The sequence below is a fragment of the Myzus persicae genome, unplaced genomic scaffold (assembly GCF_001856785.1).
Source record: "Myzus persicae strain clone G006 unplaced genomic scaffold, MPER_G0061.0, whole genome shotgun sequence".
NCBI classification, from domain to species: domain Eukaryota; kingdom Metazoa; phylum Arthropoda; class Insecta; order Hemiptera; family Aphididae; genus Myzus; species Myzus persicae.
Genome location: NW_019100925.1, coordinates 68,193 through 83,428, shown reverse-complemented (window position 1 = coordinate 83,428; position 15,236 = coordinate 68,193). Strand labels below are relative to the sequence as shown.

General features: G+C 28.7%; 1 protein-coding gene across 1 annotated transcript in view; it reads right to left on the bottom strand.

Moving 5' to 3' along the window:
* Positions 1-3,177: 3,177 nt before the first annotated feature.
* The window catches only part of LOC111026869 (sphingosine kinase B-like), a 56,854-nt gene continuing 44,795 nt past the window's right edge, over positions 3,178-15,236 (bottom strand). The window contains exon 4 of the mRNA XM_022305043.1: positions 3,178-3,672. Within this exon, the coding sequence (XP_022160735.1) occupies positions 3,527-3,672 (146 nt within the window). The 3' untranslated portion in view covers positions 3,178-3,526. The remainder of the gene's footprint in view (positions 3,673-15,236) is intronic.

The following is a 15,236-nucleotide window of genomic DNA, read 5'->3' as shown; positions in this document are numbered from 1 at the left end:
CATAATTCATCAATAACACAAACTTTATACTCTGAAAATAATATATTAAACTTGTCTCTGAAATGTTCGAATTTATATCCAAAAATGAAAAAAACCCGCACGACCGTTGCCTCATACGATAATTATTTCGATATATATTGCACGTGAAATATTGTCCAAACACGATATGATTTTCAGCCGGTTGTGAGCACTTTGTAAATAATTGTAATAGGTACCTACCCGCAGTAATTCGGTGTAATAGGTCTGTCTCTTTTCTGTGAACTTTTCTTTGATGTCATGCGTGCTCGTGAATGTGTATGACCGCGTTTTCGTAATCCTCGAGCCCTACAAAACCATTATCTACCGTAATTATTGTTTATGATTATAATTTATAAAACAATAGTAATTCCTTAAAACGTTCCAGCAACGTATTATTGTATTACGCGAGTAATGTTTGTTTAACATCAATCGGACTTTGTTACTTGACATTCAATATAATTGCTTGAGTTCGTTTCATACACGTTTTAACAATAATACTAAAATAGTACATTATCAAAAACATCATATACCAGCCTTATAAGTGGAGAAGGTGGCTATAATCGAATTGTGTACGTGACCTTTAAAACAACGCCATTATGAGAAAATAATACAATTTTAGAGATGAAATAATTTAATGCAGACTTATGGCTATGGATAATCTTATAACCGTTTTCATTGTACTAAACATTAGTAAAAATGTAAAATAACTATCAACATTTGTTTCTTTTCATAATTTGTTACCTTTTTGATTAGTTTTTGATGGCTATGATATAAATTATTTAAATTAATTTCTCGAAGTATAACTGTTATAAGTGATTTCCACAGAACGCCTCCTCATGTTTGTTATTTATTATAACCATCATCGTCTGATAACCTATTGTAATTTTGTTTATGCTCAGATGCAAAAAAAAATTCCATTTTCATACCAATATTAAAAATCTAATTTTCAATTAATTTATTGTTCCTCTTTTTAATGAGGAAAACAAAAATGATAATGTCTCTAACAGTGCTTCCCATTATACCTTTATAGCATAATGATTTTAGTTCAAACTGCAATCAATAATTTTCTACTAATTTAATTATTTTATATTAAACCTCGGATCATTCGTTACATTACAGTGACAACTATATTCATTTCTATTTCATTTTAAATTTCAAGTAATTTTCGCTCCTTGAATATTATATACATAATGTAAAGAGAAAGACAAATATTTTGTCTTAATCTAATTATTAACTTATATCAATAAAATTAAATATGATTCATGTTCAAGTTCTATCCGTATAATAGAAAATTTCTAAGAAAGTTTTTTAAAAACAGATTTAAAGTGTACAATAATATCACTTATATCATATATACACGTATATACTATATATGCTTAAGAATGTCAGCTTGATTTCTGTAATGCCAAAACAATTTTAATGTAAGCAATAAAAACAAATGTTAGGTCATAAATGACTAATACAAATATTTTAATAATGTTAATTTGATGTTAAAACTTTTTTAAGGCTTTACTCGGTTGCTTTGTTTTTATATGATTTTGAAATATTTTTATATGGCGACATAGATAAACAAAGTTTAACAAGTTGAAATATTCAGTTTAAACTTTTAAAGTATTAAAAATATAATAACCAGCTATAAAATCAAATGCATAACCTTTGTATTTATTATATTTTCAGGTGTTATTGGATAGGAGTCAACAGAAAAATGCAATAATTCTCTAAATTCTTGGCTATATATTATTAATCGTTTATTTCAGGTTTTAAATACATTTTAAACAAGTATGACTTAATTGCTTAATATATATGCTAATTACAATTTACAATAAGTATTATTACGTACTATATTCATGTTTTTTTTAGTTTTTATGAAAAACTGTCTTATACTATATTTAGACCCTAAACTTTGTTCTTTTAACACAATTTCTATAGTTAATACGTAGGAAATATTATAAAAATTAATCTAAAATACAAACGATAATAATATTAACTATAACTCATACCAAATGTTAGCATTAAAAGAAGTCAGGAACTTGTTTTTTCTACATTACAAAAAATATATATTTTATACACGCACACATTAATACAATATTATTATTTTTCCATATAATATAGTTACTCGATATTTTCGGTAAATATTCTATAGCTTAAAGTAGATTTACAACTTAATTTGGGCACAACTTGAAGCAAGCATATTTATATTTTATTAGCTTTTCATCGTGACATATTTTGCCATAAATTATTAACACATACATAATTGTAAACAATGGGTTGTAAATATTATTTTTTGAACAATGATTTTTAAATTAAAAATTGTATATGTTTTTTCTATATTGTTTTAATGAACACATTTCATTGTATTTAAAAACAAAAATTGATTAAATTAAATAATAATAGGTACTATTCACTATACTATATTTTTATGAAATAACTACTATAATAATGTATTAAGTTAGTTATACAATTTTGTTTAAAATTCATAACAACACATTTATCCTATTCTATCGAAATTTAAACTAATGCCTTTTGTTTTGTAAGTAATTGACAGTTAATAAAAGGCTTAAAACAAAAATGTATACACGATCATATAATATATATATATACATATGTATATCATGTAAATAATTGACAACTAGAAGGAAAGATGCATGTCCAAAAGGTCAAATGCATGCGTATATATTATTATAAGGGTTACATATTATGATAAAATGTAAGTTCACAACGCAATGTAAGGTTGGATGGGTCACTTTATAATATACACAAAGTTTAAAAAAAATAAGGATTTCTTTATTGGATAATAGGATACGTTTTATGTACATGTTAAAAGTTCAGATTTATAATATCGGCAACACCGCTAACATGATATTATAAAAACAAAACAACACTTCTCAATATGTACAAGTAGTGATTCAGTAATTGAATTCATGTCATTGGACGATCGTAGGTAAATACAATCGAGGAATTTAATTATTTAATAGTTATCGAACATTAATTCAACGTTTTCATTTCGGAGACGTCTATATAGAGTTATTATAATTTATATTAGTTTGACTGTAGAATATTATTTTCAAAAAATGTAATTTAAAATAAAATAAAAATATGAAAAACTGTGTTATATGAATTGCGTGTATGACAAACAAGTGTAACAGCGGTCGGTAGTTGGTTCGACTGAAAATACAATTTGTTATACAACGAAACAAAAGTCTATGTATTTTTGTTGTCATGGATATCGATAAATCTCCGTTAGAAACCGTTACGATCAGATAACACAAATTTCCATATTATTAATTAATTACCCATCACTTCCGACCAAAAATCATTATTATTAATATCATTATTATATTATTGTTGTTGTTGTTGTTCGCTCTACGATGATTTACGATTGAATAGTGTCTTCGGTCGACGATTCTATACGTCGTAATATAGAAAAACGCGAGGTTAAAATGTAAATCAAAATGTTTTATCCATTATTATTATTGAAATATATCCGGAACGACAGCGGCGGACTAGATCATATCCATCGGTGCCGGTCGTGCCACGCTATCGTGTAGTGTTGTTCCGGTTCGGGTGACCAACAATTGTCCGACAGCCAGCAACCGACTATGACAGTGGCCATGCCGATCAACAGGGCAAGTATTATGTACAGCTCGGCTTTGCCTGAAACACAAATTTTTGAGTGTCATCATAAAAATGTAATAAGAGTGTGAAAATCAATTTTTTTTTATCGGATATACCCTGTTCACCGTTGTGCATAAATGTTACAAATCAGATTTCAGTTGGTACAGAAAAATATGCACAGGATGGTTGGCTAAGAATCTTCTCCCTGATGTTTACTTTTCGTAATGAATTTATTCAAATTCGGATTTTGGAATTTTTAAGTAGGTATACTCGTATACTAGAACCTTATTTTAAATTATTTAGATTTATGATACCATGTGTCCCGTCACGATACAAACTTTTTTTTCCAAGGAGTAGCAACCTTTTTTACGGTAAATAATAAATTGTTAGCAGATGATTTTTTTGAAAATTATGGTGTACCTAAGTCGGAATTTGAAGTTTTTGAGTAGATAAACTCACTATTAAGAGAAAATATGTGTTCGCATGCTCGGTTCAACACACTATACATGGGTGGTAAATATGGATTTGAACATAACATTTAGTATCCTTACTGTGGGGGTGTCAACTACAGAAAATAAACAATAAATAATCGTGTTATATTGTACCTATCATCTATCCGTGTTAAGACTTGATAAAACAAATATCCGGTGACACTGGGCTACAAAAATAATCTAAATTGATATGTAGCATGTTAAAAAAAAAACCAATACCTATAAAACGGAATAATATATTCTAAATTCGGTACTCAATACCAAAATCGATGAAATGTATTTATATTTTATACCGATATTTTATATTTTTTTTCCATCTCGTATAGCCTGTTTAGATGCTTATCATATTCCTTATTGTGGATTCAAACCGATATAGTGAATACCCGAAGCAAAATTCAAAATCCAACATGTATCTAACGAAATATAATTCAGCTTCCTAGCACTGATTATGAATAAACAAAAATATTATATGCATAAAATTATGTATATTTTTGTCGTTTTACCACACAATGTTCATCTATAGTTTTTCCGTTTTTCCATTTCCTGTATTTTTTTTTCAGCATTATTGTTTGTTTTTATGCAGCTTTCGTAGTAAAACGTTTTCGTTGTGGACGACGAAAACACAATGCTCAATTCAATATTTAAAACATGAGGGTAGAGCGAACGAGTCTTGCATTAGAGACACGAATCATACGGCTACACATACAGTATGTACATCGTACATATATACAATATACACACATATATGTATATACTCGCAATAGAAAACACAGCGTTATTTTCACCACATTCTCGCGAAACCCTTTTACTACCTACGCGTGTTTATAATACTATGTATGATGTGGCGTTCCGGAGTATAAGATAAATCGAGAAACTCGCTCGGAACATGGTCACCGGGGAATACCGTGTGGTTCCTCTCTTTTTTTTTCTTTATATTATTGTACAAACTTAATCTCGAGAGAAATTGACAACGCGCGTTTAAAAATACAGAATCTTTCCGAGAATTGCGTCTATAAGGCCAAAGGGATTTTATAGGTCCCGTGGCCAAAACTATAAAGCTGATACGAGAGATGTGTTATATTATGCGTATAAGTGTGTATACTTATGGTGACAAACCTGCAGCGCGTGTATAATATCGCAACGAGACAACAAACAAACATATTGTTATTATTATTATTATTATTATATTGTATGGCGAGAGAAACCATAGCACGGGCGGTAGAAAAATATACAAAGGAGAAAAAAATGGTCGGACCGTTATTAAAACTCATTGGCTTTGACAATAACAATAAAGTTAAAACATTCATTTATTCTTAAACCCAGTGAATGAAATCGGATAGGGAGAGGGTAGGTATCTCTTAAAGGTTTTTTTTTTTAGAATATTCCTGCACGTTTATTTTAATTTTCAATATTATATACACAATATTTCATAAATACTATACATGTATAATAGTCGTTACGCAATCTATTCTGTAGACACGTACATATTCAGTCTCTCTCAACTAATTTATTCTCAAGTACTGTCTTAAAATATCAACGTCCAACGATCTTTAGAAAATGCCTTCTTGGACCTCTTTTATTTTTAGTTCTATAAAAACGAACCATGATCTTGTTATGGTTATGCTCAACAAAATATAGCAATTTATAATACACTGCTGTTATATAGTTATGAATAATACATTTTTCGCGGATTAGAAAATAAACTATACTATTATGATTCATAAATATATAATACATTTTTAATAGAAAATATTTTTTGATAAGCGTTTACGACATCGAGTCATTCCTGTTATTACCGTTCAGCGTATTACAACTATATTACATTGTTATGTATTTTCAGTTAAAATCTCCAATATAAATTATTATATTTACAAATTAATATTTTAAATTAGTGGCTATCTCTAATATCAACTTGTAACGTGGTGGTTGGCCTCGTTCTCTAATGTGTGATGACCGATGCGGGTAAACTGCAGTGTTCACTGTGCAGCTTCGCTAGAACTCGCATGGGTGACCAACAGGGTTTTTAGTGACAAATCCTCACCCCACATACAAACGTATACAACAGTAAATCTCCTACCTCACAAATAATCATAACACTCACCTAGTCAAATTTTTATACGACTATCATGATTTCAATAATCATTGACACTTTTGGTATTGTGAAGTTTTAAAATATTTTTTATCTATACATTGGTATATTGTAATCCTACTGATGAAACCTTTTTAAGTAGTTCTTAGATTCCGAGAGTAGCGAGGAAAATATAAAAAAACAAACATTAAAATAATGTTTTGTTGATTATTCATTGTCATCGTACAGTTTTATATACCCATTTATTTTAATTATTTATTTGCTAGTTACCATGGATGCCAACGTACAGTAATACATTTTACTTTGAGTTGTCTATATTTTAGGTGTGACTATAATATGGACTATGGTCTAGAGCAGAGGTCATCAACTAATTTCCGTGAGGGTAAGTTTTGAAACTTACCAAACTTCCTGCTATCCAAAAACCTTTTAAAATCTTTTTTTCACACATTTACAATATTAAACAAATACCCATTTCATTTATATTAAAATAATATGATCTTTATAAATATACGATATTACAATAAATTGTAAACAAAAGCTATTAATGGAGAAAATATTAGGTACGTTTTAATGATAAAAATTAAGTTTAAACGAGTTTCTTAGTATTTGGTGTTAAGTTGGTACAACTGATTTTCAGTAAGTCGTTAAGAAAAATTATGATCATCTATACTGTTAATCAAAATCCAAGGTAATAGGCATACCTTGTACAATTTTATAAATTATTGACTTTAGTGGATAATCACTCGTATCGCTATCACTCGTGCTATCCGTGTATAGTGTGATTGTGTGAATGGTGTATCAGTCAACTTCTCGACATTTTTTTTTAAACATCTGCATTTTTCCTACAGTATAGGGAAATATTTTGATTCATAATAGATATTATATATTATAAAAATTAAAAAATATAAAACTATATTAAAGAATTAAGTGTATCAAGGTCCGTAAAAATCGACAGCTGGTGACCTCCGGTCTAGGGTGCCTAGAGTGATATTATGGAGATATCACGAGTGTATACCGTTTTTAATTTTTATCCTTTTCAAAGCTCGGACTAAGTCTTCTAGACAATTGGTTTTTATGAACCTATTACCATCAACGAAAAAAAAACAAAATGTTCATTATTTGTTATCTTAACGACCCAACATAATCCTAATTAAAACAAATAACGATATCAAAGATCTGTCCATAATAACGTTTATATACCAAAAGTACCTAAATATTATTATATATACAATAGAATTGTGCTTTATGTTTATGGCAAATCAATTAATGTCAGGCGATCTCACAGGCAGACTGATGAATTTGTTTTATGCATATATATTATTACACCCATGGTAACTGAATAGCAAATCAGCGTTAAAATTAAATTTAAAATTATCATAACAACTGATCAAATAAATATAAACAACTTGGAGAAGAAGCTCTATATCGAATATAATAGTTAAAATGTATAATTGTAATACTTTGATTCATTTTTACAGCTATATGACTGTGGAAACTGCATTTTATTTAAACTTCAGTATACTAAGACTCACTCACTTACAGTCAATAAGTGCTAGTAAACTGTTCACGTGAATATAAACGTATATTACGCCTATTTATTTAACAGTGTTTACAATTGCTTAATAAACATAAAGGATTGATTTGTTTCATAAATTGTATCACATTTTAATTTAATCATTATTAGCAGTAATAAAAAAAAATTGCCCCATTAAATTAAAATTATAATAAATTATCAGAAAATTGTGTTGGAGCATATATGTCCCGCTAATACGATATTAATTCCACCAATATCCATATTTCACATATAATATGGATGTCTCAATTGAAACTTATTCTTAAAAACATATTTTTAAGAGTGCCTTTTTAAATTTAAATTTTGCAAAAAACTTGAAAATTCAAATGAAATACACCATTTTTTTTGCCTTATGATGCTTAAACTATAGTTCGTTTGGGACCTGTCGATCCGCCACTATATATACTTCACTAGTGCGGCTAGTCTAAAAACAACATATCAATTCTGCCACCCATACCAATTTTTACCTCAATCTATTGCTGTCAACATTTTCCTTCCTTTAACTTTATTTAAAAATATATTTACATTTCACTTAATTAAAAAAATTGATGTTTTTTAGAAATAATAGCTCAAGTATAAAGGCACTTAGGTACATAAAAACTCTAAATGGATATATTATAAATAAAATGTATAAAATTCATATAAAATAAAAGATGGGGTATTTGTACTTTATAACATATCATATGATAGTAATGATATATATCTACAAACTAATACAACAGTTACTGATCATTTAAGTATGAAAATAAAATAAAATAAAATGCTATAATTATATTTATAAATAATAAATATAATAATAAATACAATATAATGTGCATAAAATAATACAAATTAAATTTTAATTATATTTTTTTACGGGTATTCACGGGTATTTCATGTTATACTTATAACATAGATGTGTAAGAAAAATCATACTATAATTTTTGTTCAGAAAGATTATTTTTCCCCGATTCAGTGGCGGAATCGATGGGTCGTTTTTAGAGTTGTAGACTGGTGGAGTCGATGTTGGCGGAATCGACATACATTATTCCCTTAGATAAAAAGGTCTGTTGGAATCGATGATATTCCAGTTAGTTAAGGTACATTTCTACACGTTTCCGGGAATTCCATCACATTATGTTCCCTAGAATTGGCCATTGCTCGTTGAATGCCATAATAATATAATATATTTTAAAATAATCAACTATTAGCTAAAAATGATTTACATATTAAAATATTTTCCCGCGTTTGAAATCTAAGAGCCACACAGTACATTTGTATTATTTGTAGATAAGTCATAAGTCTAAGGGTAAGGGTACAAATACTTAAGAGTAAGATAAAACCTATGTTTTACCGAACACTGCTAGTAAATGTCTGAGTTTCCGGATTTCACAGATTTATATTAATACATTTTAAGATAAACTAAGTAATTCGGTCCAACTGATCATAATTGTATTGTAATACGAACTTTTAAATCGTAAATTATAAATCTCAGGAATTAGGATAACCAATATATTATAATGTATTCTGTTATACCAAAACTTCAAATAATACTTCAAAATTATTTAAAAATTATTCACCAATTTGAAAATACAATTATGTTCCAACAATGACAGATCTTTTAATATTACTCGAATATTACTCGTTTTTGTCGTTATAAAATATTGTTTTTTATAATAATATAATAGATACCTACATCATACAAGTCAGTTTATTACAAAATAAAAAATAAATTGTTTGTTTCATATTACACATAAATATTATAATATAATAAGTATCTTTTGAAATAACTGATGTTTTATAAATATTTTCAGACAAGGTAACTTATTCCTGTATATATAATATAAACCCAGCTGCATATTTAAATAGTTTATGAAGAACTTTGTGAAAGAGATTGAATTTTTATTACTATTCTCGTTATTATGCTATAGTTGACAAAATGTATATTTAAGTCCCGAGCCATTTTAATGTATGCCAAAAGCAACGTTTTGACAAATATGTCGTCTGCTCCTGAACATGATGGATTATCTAATCGCGTCATTTTAATGATTTTTGATGGATAATTCCATACATTAATCCTTCGTAAATCATGACCGCATTATTATCATATTTAATGTTAATCAAAAGGAATTAAACGTACCTACGTCAATTTTGTATCAGTCATGTTGTGTATCTATTAAAATAATTATAAAACATTAGTCAATTTATGAAACACATACATCACACATGGTAAAGTATTTCCTAAGTGCTATGTGAATCGCGACTACTGAATTAAAATATTGGGAGTATTAACATTTTATTGTAAAATGTTGATTATTATAGTTTTTTATGAGTGTAGTTTAAAAATTAATTTATAATTTTTCAACAGTTTTAGTTAGAAATACATTTAATAATATACTATACTCTATATTTGTATGAATTAATCAAGGTTTGTGTACATATAATCCAGACTGGGGAACGTACAATTTTATTAGAATATATTTAATGCAATTTTTTTTTAAATGAAAAAGGTGTATTACGTACTTACTAAATAAGTCACGGGACGGGTGGTCCGTTTGCTTTTTTTTTATTACACCCATTTATAAAAGTTCCTTTGTTTTCATCAATTCTCGACATTTTACCTTTTTTTGTCTGATTTATATGTGTATATGTACCTACATCGTTCCTTACATATATTCATCTATAACAAACAAGATGTGATACTAGAGGAAAAATGTGTTTTAAAAAAAAAAAGTAAAAAGGTGTGAATGACAAATTAATTGTGTGACGGGACCTACGACAAATCTCAAAAACAGTTTACGCATAATATAAGGTGCACGAAAAATATCCATTAACGAACAAAATGTGTTAAATTGCTAAGTTTTGTTATAGCGCTTCTCGTCCGCTCCTGATAAGTCACGTCACGTGTGGAAAAAAAAACAATAAAACCATTTCAAACGTCGACAGCGTGGTGTGTACGTGAATCCTGTTTCGGGTTGTATTTTTTTTTTTTTGCTATACTCGTAAAGTTTAAACGAAAATCAGCCGACCAGAAACGGATCGTGCATGAAATGCACCACCTATGCCGAAGTTTTTGAATAATCTACGCAGTGCGTGTGCATTGGGTACGCGTATGCTCGATGGGGATAGTGATGAGGAGGGGGGGGCGAACCCATATTATACGCGCGGAACGTAAATCCGGACGGTATTTAACTCCACGACCCGCCCGACGTTATTTAATAATAATAATAATAATAATAATAACATAGTCGTTTGAACCCTCGCCTTCAGGTTTATACGGTTCTGATACCTTTCGTTTCCACGAGCAATCCGCACAGTAGCCGGAAATCATTCTCTTTATTGCACAATGATGATATAGGTACGTGATATAATATTCTACAAAGCGGCAAGCATGATATATTATTATAAAGTCAGCTAGTCGAAAGACGCGCACCGTGTCTTATGGTTTAATATTAAGGCGCTAAATCCAGTGACGAGTACCTGGATTAAGAGGGGAGGCTTAAAAGTGTAAACACGATGACATAATATAGTTATATACTACAATGTCATTGCACATTTTAAAATTAAATACGATTTCAACATAAATTATGACATATAGTTACCACTACTATATACAAAATAATTATATATCAACCTACGGGTGCCCCATTCGAAATTCTGCCAAAACAAACACACACGTGTTCCCCCTACCGTTCCAAAAACCTACAAACCATCAATACAAACCTACAATACCTACTAATAGCTAATGGCCACAGTTGCCGGGCTCAAGATCAATAAAAAAAATTATACATCAATATCATCAGTTGTTTTGATTTTGTCAATTGTTTGCAAATATTTTAAAAACTATATAGATATTTACTATGGTAGGCGGAAAAAAAGCCCACGGAAAATTCGAAAAAGCGTTATACCATAATACTTAACAGTACATAGTATAGATAACAGCTGATAACAATCATAAATAATAATAAGAACTAAAGGCCTAGCTAGTAACTGATGCTAATAAAATGAAAAAATAAATAAAAATAGTAGTTCTATTGGTGTGTAGGTATCCATTCCCCTTGTACTAAACTTAAGCAACAAACTAATATTATAGGTATTATCACAGACTAAATAATTTCATTTTTTTTTAATCTATAGTATTACTGCCTCTTTTGTATCAACTTATTGTTTGTATAATAGATGTGTAATTTTTCAATTTTTGTATAAATGTTTTATAATATTATACTAAATACATCTAAGACTGATATTTTTTGACTGTATGACTGTATATGTATCATTAACTACCTAAAAATTACATGTGTTCTCATTTATATTTAAATTTTTTAGGAGGATTTTTTTTCTGTGGACTTATTTGCGTTGGTTTTTTTCGCGATCTCATTGAGACCAATTTAATAATTTTTATTTATCGATACATTTTCGGAAGAAAAGAAAGTACTCTGTCTTGTCGATGTATTAATGGAACTCTTCATATTATTTAAATACCGGCAGAGAAATATATTATTTTTTAATTTTACTAATTTAATTATGTTTTATCTTATTGTACATTTGCATAATACTAGAAAAGTATCCGAGTTAATTTTTACGTAGTCGGTTCGATAGAGCAATAAATCCAGACATACATCACGATCTCAATTTATGGATGGATTCTTAGCACAACTCTATTCGAACCGGCCAATGCATTCAATATGTCTTGTTATTATTAAATTACCGTTTGTAAAATGTATTATGTATTATGTATGTTGTGTAAGACCAATGTTGATATTATGATCATCTCTAATATATATTGATTTTTACAATAACATATAATACTATGCCTAAAGTCAAAAGGTGTGAATTCCCTGCTGTGACTATAGACGACAGCCGTCGTGTAATTACGTTTCAGGGAAACTGTACATTAAGACATTTATCTCAATATGTCACTTATAAAATTAAGGTACTATCGATAGTTTCCACTTCCCAGTATTTGACATTAGACACAACTAATAACAAGTCAACAGGATTTGTTTATCCTGTAATAGTGTACAATGAATTAAAATTTAAATATTATGTAATGATTTGAAAATAATTAATGAAATTTAATAACAGATTTATTTCAAAAAGTATTTGCATAAAATAAGTTATGTGTTTACATTAATATTATTAGTTATTTGGCTTAAATGAACATTTTTAACCGTTATATTGACCAAACCGTAAGATGAAATTAAGTTTGTATTTTTAATGGCAGTAATAATTTTATACTGACATAATTATCTTAATTCTACAACACTGCATAGTTTTTTTTGTCTATTAATATAATATGAATAATAATAAAAACAAAAATTAAAGCATTAAAAAACTGCATTTAAATTTTAAACACCTTGCAGCAACTCAAAACAAATAGGTACTAAGGTAATAATTTAAAATAATATTTTTTTCTGGTTTTTAATTATTCTTCGTTTTGGTATGTAGCAAACATTGGTACATATTTTAAAATAAGTAATATTTCAGTTTTATATATTGTTTGTGTAATTACAGTTTATAATAATTGAAATTTTATTAAATTATAAAAGTTCTAGCTTTCTACTTCCTACTGTTCTATATAATATATATACTTAAATACTTGAGAACAATATCTAACTATTCATTAAACTTAATTTATTGCTTTTTATTTTCTCGAAACTATTTTCTATTCTGTTAAATGGCAGGTTAATTTATAAGTACCTAGCTGATATGAATACAGAACTCATATAATTGCAAAATTAAAATAAAATAATTAAATCAGTCTACTATTTTAGCTATGCTCGGTACCGAATAAATAATATACAAGATTCACTGTGTGATTGAAACGAGACGCTTGTGTCCCATATCATATATCTCGAAATGTATTTAGCCTAAAATATATACAATATAGTTCGTAAGTAAAATCCATCAGTAGGTACCCTTACAATAATTAAAATAGTAATATATTATATCCTTAACTTGCAGGCATCTTATTATTATTATCCGTATACGTTATCTTAAGTTTCTAAAGTTATCTTTCAAGCCATACAGTTTTATTAGTAATTAATAGCGTTTAGGTATGCTCGTTTTTGGTGAATCAAATTTACTATTGACGACTCACTGTAGCATTTGTGTGTAGTTATATAATGCCCATTCGTGTTATACGATGTCGTCTATTATAGACGTGCAGTATGTATTTGTATACATACTATGTATAATAATAATATATGATTTTATATTTTACTTTATATCAACTGGATGGACCGATGGGATTTACCCTTTTTGTTTTACTAGTTAAACGAGAAAACTGGAAAACACGGTGAGCGATCCTCAGTGTAATATTATTATCCTTCCGGCGAAACTTATTCGTCGGCATATACGAACAACGAACATTCGGATAATAATAATATATAATTAATAAGCCGCGCCAGAGCTCAAATTATACTGTACACATACAATAATAATATACTATATTATTAAATATTATAACATTATCGTATAATATCGACTCATCCCACAATACTGGCGATATAATGTATATATTAAAATATATTATAGAGGAGCAGCCTGGCCTTATTGTTATATAATAATAATATTATCGTCTCCCGCAACGGTTTTGATGGATATATCATATTCATATTGTATAGCATTGGATGAACGCAGCAGTTTGCACACGCACACGAACACGAATATTGCAAATATTAATATTTCAACTGGTTAATAATAAGTATAATAATATTATGCATATCAATAATGCGCATATAATAGTCGTACCTATATAATATGTACAGCAGCGAAGTGTTGTACCAGCAGTTATGTATAATATATTTACGCGCTTGTGTGTATATATACATATATATCCGGTAGTGAGGTGAGCGGCTTAGCTATACATATTTATATTATACTATTATAAACATATATGTGTACCTATTGCATACATGTATAAGATAATACACGCATTTCCGTTCAGTTCTTGTTTTATTCACGGCCCACGCCCCTCGATTTTTTATTCATAGCTGGCATCAACGAGCGCCACCACTGCGGCCCTGCTGCAGTTGTCCAGTACCATTACTAGCCTTAATTCGCCGCCGTCGAGTGAAACACACATTATTTATTTATTTTACTTATATTTTTTCTATTAAGTCGGTACACGCCAAGACGGAAATTATGCACTATAATAATGCATAAAGAAAATAAATAGTTATTACTACTCAGATTAAATAACAAGATATTATATAGTGTATCGGTATGTAACAAAACGCAAACTAAAATATAGTTTGATGATGGATTTAGAGTGTATTGAGAAAAAAAACATTTGGCAAAAGTATACTCATTATTCAATTTTTGGATACTTCTTTTTGTAAACCATAGAATTTCTAAAGCTCTACAGACCTTCACGTCAATGGATATGTAGTGACCTGGCGAAAGGGCAGACGAGGAATGAATCTTGTTATTTGTACTTATAGATGACATCGCCTGTTGTAGTGGGGAT